The 4,787-nt window shown below is 25.0% G+C and overlaps 1 protein-coding gene across 1 annotated transcript; it reads right to left on the bottom strand.

Annotated features, from left to right (window-relative positions):
* Window positions 1-3,143: 3,143 nt before the first annotated feature.
* Window positions 3,144-4,010, bottom strand: LOC105367403 (DNA replication complex GINS protein PSF1). The gene is made up of 4 exons (XM_011506099.1): window positions 3,932-4,010; window positions 3,791-3,855; window positions 3,417-3,717; window positions 3,144-3,335 (listed from the first exon to the last, which is right to left on the bottom strand). Exons 1-4 carry the CDS (start codon window positions 3,998-4,000, stop codon window positions 3,192-3,194), a joined length of 579 nt encoding a protein of 192 aa, XP_011504401.1. The 5' UTR covers window positions 4,001-4,010; the 3' UTR covers window positions 3,144-3,191.
* Window positions 4,011-4,787: the final 777 nt, after the last annotated feature.

The following is a 4,787-nucleotide window of genomic DNA, read 5'->3' as shown; positions in this document are numbered from 1 at the left end:
TAAAAATTACAAGACTTATGTAGAAATCATAATTTGCAAATAAATAATGAGTTAAAATCAGATTAATAATTAAAGACGCGAATGTTAATGAAAATTGAAATTAATGACAATGATTTTAATCGTTAAAATGTAGCTTTTTCAATGAAAAATACGAGAACGCCAATGCCTTCTCATAGTTCATGAATCTTTAAGAAAATAATGGCCAATAAGCAAATGTCTCATCACGTATTGTGACCGCAGTCACAGTGAAATTGCCAATATTGCTGGGCATTTCAAATGTACCTGCATCGGAGTCAGTAAGAATAAAGTTTTAATGCTTATATATCATTAGCCTTATAGTAATTTGATAAATCATTAGTACTTTTGCAGCTTAGTTCGAAGAATTAATTTTAATGAAAAACCGTTTTGCTTCGCTCGTACAATTCACGAGAATTACACATAAACAAAACAAAATAAAAATACATGGATAATTGAATTCTTCGTGCAAATGTGAGGTGTATGTTATATGTAAATAGTCCAAGATGAATTATTTAGTTTTAAGGATCGTAAAATTTCCAAAATAAACAATGCTAACGTCGTCGTTACGCACGTAGACACACGCTCACGTAGATCATTAAATTTATCACAGCGTGAAATTAAGGAATCGCTTGGATAAATATTAAGTTTTTGCACGTTTCTTTTTTTGACAAAAGACTTTGTAGGTCAAGAAAATACAACTGTAGAGTCATGTTCACACTGGGGATTAACCCAAACTTGGATTTCACTTAAAATTATTTTTAGATATGTGAACAAATGGAAAATCCAAGATGGAAATTGATCTTTATGCTTTATTCTAAGTCAGCTTTTTAAATATTTCACGACTAGTTTTATTTCTAAATCGAACGCAAATTTTTTTTATACTGTTACATACTTTTGTGTACACGACGATTAGATCTTTTAATTTGGAAAATTCTCCAATGTTTATTACTATACATTTTTTTTTTTTTTTTTTTTTTTTTTTTTTTTTTAATTACAATCATCAAAATCAATTAATATCAATATGTTCTCTACAGTTTAATAATTATGTGAGGTTGTTAAAATAAAAAGAAGAAATTAGAAGATATTAACGATCTACCTCTTTTATCATTTTAACGTCAATAATTCATAATATTAATTTATCTATTTTAAATTTTCCATAGCAAAAAATTGAAATATATATTTAAAAAATAAGTTTTATCACAATTAATTTTTATAGGTTTTTTTAATATCTTCAAATTATCATTACAACGTCTATTTTAAATTGTCAAATTAGTCAGAATTGAATTTCAAAATTAAATACAGTAGCAAATAATTTCAAATAAATTGATATTATCATTTTCCACTTATCTTCATAAATACAAATACAATAACATTACGGTTAAATTTCATTTAATTTGCCATTTTATTGCCGCTGTTCTAAATATTTGGATTCAATCAGCAATTTTTCTATAAACAAATTCAATTCAAATGCTGATTGAACGTAGATTTGATGAAGGACTTAACATTATTAGAAATATAAATTGTATAATTTTTCTTCACATACAATACTAATAGAATAGTAATTCATAAACAACAAATGTTGAAACAATTTTTGGCTGATTTGTACTTACATTAGGATAACTTGCTCTTTATAAATTACCATTTATGATACGAAAAATAACAGCTTTAAAATAACTCATAAACAATTTATGTCTATTTTAATGTATAAAATTGAATATAAAAATAATTATTATGTCATTACTCAAAATTATTATTGCAATTTTCATGTTTGTATTACATTGTGCCAATAAATATTAATTATTCAACAATGAAATATATTGGACATTCATTTCTTCATGCTATTTTTTAGTATTTTTTCTGAAATTTACTTAAAATGCAGTAAATAGTTTCATACTATTTAATACAATTATAATTTAAAAAAAAAAAAAAAAAACAAACAATTGAATAAATATTCATACGGACATATTTTCATCCTTATTTGATATAAAAGAAATTATCAAGATTTTTATTATAATAAATACTCTTTAAATTCTTTCAAATTTTTATAAACGGATACTTTATCAACAAGTCTTGTTAGATTATAATTGTCAGAAATAGAATCTCGGTGGAGTCAAGTAGAGTTAAATATATAATAGTTTTATGAGTAATTGTCGGTGAGGCTAAAGTCAACATTATTGTTTGTATCCTTTATCGGTTTGGAAAGTTCCTTTTGAGTTATAATTTCAATTGTACGTAAAATTGTAACGATGATTTTTAATTAATAACCGTAAATTGAATTGAATCGAGTAATCTGAAAAACAAGAGACATGAATAATTTAAATAAAATCCGTAATTAATAGTGAATTTAACGGAAACGTATTAGATCATTGACATTTTTTTGTTCGCGAAATCGACAATTTCATGTCGATAATTTTTCAATTACCGCTTATCTATGATTCTACTTGCATAAAACATAAGTCAATAAGAATTATTTATGGTGTAATTCTCGATCTATATAATTCAATTCTATAATAAACTGTGTAAAATATTCTCAAGTCTTTATATATTAAGCTGAGGGTAAACAATCATTTATAATTTTGAGCTCGCGAGCGCGTTCAATTGGCTTATATCACGATGATGAAAGAGTACGAGAAGCATAGTAATCTTATGTCATCTTAATAATCATAATGGATGATTTTATTTACTATTTAATGTAAATATAATTGTTTAATAAGTATTAATATAAAAGGTAATATAAGACACACAAAAGTATTACGAAAAATATATATTAAAATTCAAACTTTAAAAATAGTTTCATTCATAATTTCGATTAATCCGATTAAAAAATTTATATACATATGCTTCTATTAATACTTGTCATTATTTTCAATATCTTGTATATAAGAAATTAGCAATAACATAATAGAATGTCTTAACATTGTAATTTACATATTTTCATCTCTATTACAAAATACAACACATTTCCTCTGCTTTATACAATTAGAGTTTGAATGTATCTTCATATATTTATTGAATAAAGCTATTTTACTATATATTAGAAAAAGCTTGCAATTTTAAGACTAAGCATAATAGAAAAGAATAAATACAATATTAAAAATCTTTATATAAACTCTATACAAAAATATTTGAATAATTGTATAAAGCACTTTATATATAATAATGATTATGTTCCTTTATGAAGAAACATGCTCGAGAACTCCTTGTCGAATCAGTGCTTCGCATTGTGATCTCGGTAATAAATGATAGGTATTCTCTTTTAGATTAACAATCTGACCATCGTCAAACTCAAATTTGCCATAATCTTGTACGCATCGTACCTATTTGTAATAAGATTATACAGAAAATTAATGGTATATTGATATTTGTCTCATTTACTGAATATGATTAAAAATATCTACTTCAATATATAAGGATTTTGGTGGATGTACATCATTCATAATATTTAGTCCGTCCTCTCCAATCGATCTCATATACGTAGCGAGGGATTTACTGTATGCTTGGAACCAATGGGATTCGGCGCTTACTAAATTAGCTGTTATTTCAGATGGTAAAATACTACCCAATTCCCATCTTATTTGCCTCAATCTTCTTAATCTATGATAAAGATATGTCAACAAACAGCGCTTATTTCTATTCATGGCAAAGTGTCTAACGATTACCGAATTCCTAGGTGCTGTATTTGTTTCAGTAATCGTACTCCTAAATTGTAAATTCGTTAAAAAATTCAAAAACATATTTTCATAACGTTAGAAAAATTTGTGTCAATACCTACACATCTTTAGAATTTTGCTCATAGAGAGAATTGATTTCCTCCAAAACTTGCTGAAATATTGCTTCCTAAGGTTATATTATAATGTAAGAATTGCAGGTTCCAGTATAAATAATTCAATAATGTAAACAAGTAAGCACTCACGTTAAATGGCTTTATTTCTTCGCATTGATCTAATTCGTGAATTAGTTTTATGGCTTCTTTCCCAAACATGATTTTTATCAATAATGTTTTATAATACACTTTATTTGCTAATCCTTTGTCACTTAATGCTTGTAATTAGAATAAAATTTTATTTTTTAAACTTAAGTATTAAATATGTCAGTTGCATTACGAATGGGAAAAATGTTAGGTTAGGAAAACAATATTAGAATAGAAATTGCTTTTACCGATACCTATGTAATCATCAAATGGTACAATAACAAAATCATTGAACGAGATGAATATAATAATAATTAATAAAAGAAAATTTCAAAATAATATAAATATATAGAATTTATTTAACAATTAATTTCACTCTCTCTCTCTCTCTCTCTCTCTCTGAAGTGGTCGTTTCATATTTTGAAAAGTACTTAAAACTATACAACTAAAATGAAATTTATTATTAAAAAGTAAATGAGTAATTATTTCTTACAGTTGTTTGAAATAAATTATTCGAAATTCAACACAATACAAAAAAGTATTTTGTAGATATTTCTATTAATTTTGGCTTATGATTACGATAATATTAATAGCAAATGACTTATTATTAAACGGTAATTTATTACTATAATTTGTTATATGCACTCTCAAGTAGTATTGGTGCATTATAAAAATGGGATTTTTTTTTTTCACTTACAAAAGTATAAGAGCAAATATTGCTGTTTAACCTTAACAATAAGTATTAGAAGAATGTTAGTGGTACCTTATTCACGATTACCACTTGAAAATATTTATTGTAAATTTTTATTAAGGGAACGAAGTCAATTGAAACGAAGCAAATTATTATTATAATTTATTT

Source organism: Ceratosolen solmsi, unplaced genomic scaffold (assembly GCF_000503995.2).
Source record: "Ceratosolen solmsi marchali unplaced genomic scaffold, CerSol_1.0 scaffold7, whole genome shotgun sequence".
Classification (NCBI taxonomy): Eukaryota; Metazoa; Arthropoda; class Insecta; order Hymenoptera; family Agaonidae; genus Ceratosolen; species Ceratosolen solmsi.
The sequence above is the reverse complement of the archived record's forward strand: the minus strand, read 5'-3'. Positions and strand labels throughout refer to the sequence as shown.

What these genes read in the sequence shown, in the direction of transcription:
- LOC105367403 (XM_011506099.1), bottom strand. Translation starts at nt 4,000, where the DNA reads ATGTTTGGGAAAGAAGCCATAAAACTAATTCACGAATTAGATCAATGC. An exon ending in AAGAAATAAAGCCATTTAAC is followed by an intron (nt 3,856 to 3,931) that starts GTGAGTGCTTAC and finishes ATATAACCTTAG; the next exon opens with GAAGCAATATTTCAGCAAGT. An exon ending in GAGCAAAATTCTAAAGATGT is followed by an intron (nt 3,718 to 3,790) that starts GTAGGTATTGAC and finishes TTTACAATTTAG; the next exon opens with GAGTACGATTACTGAAACAA.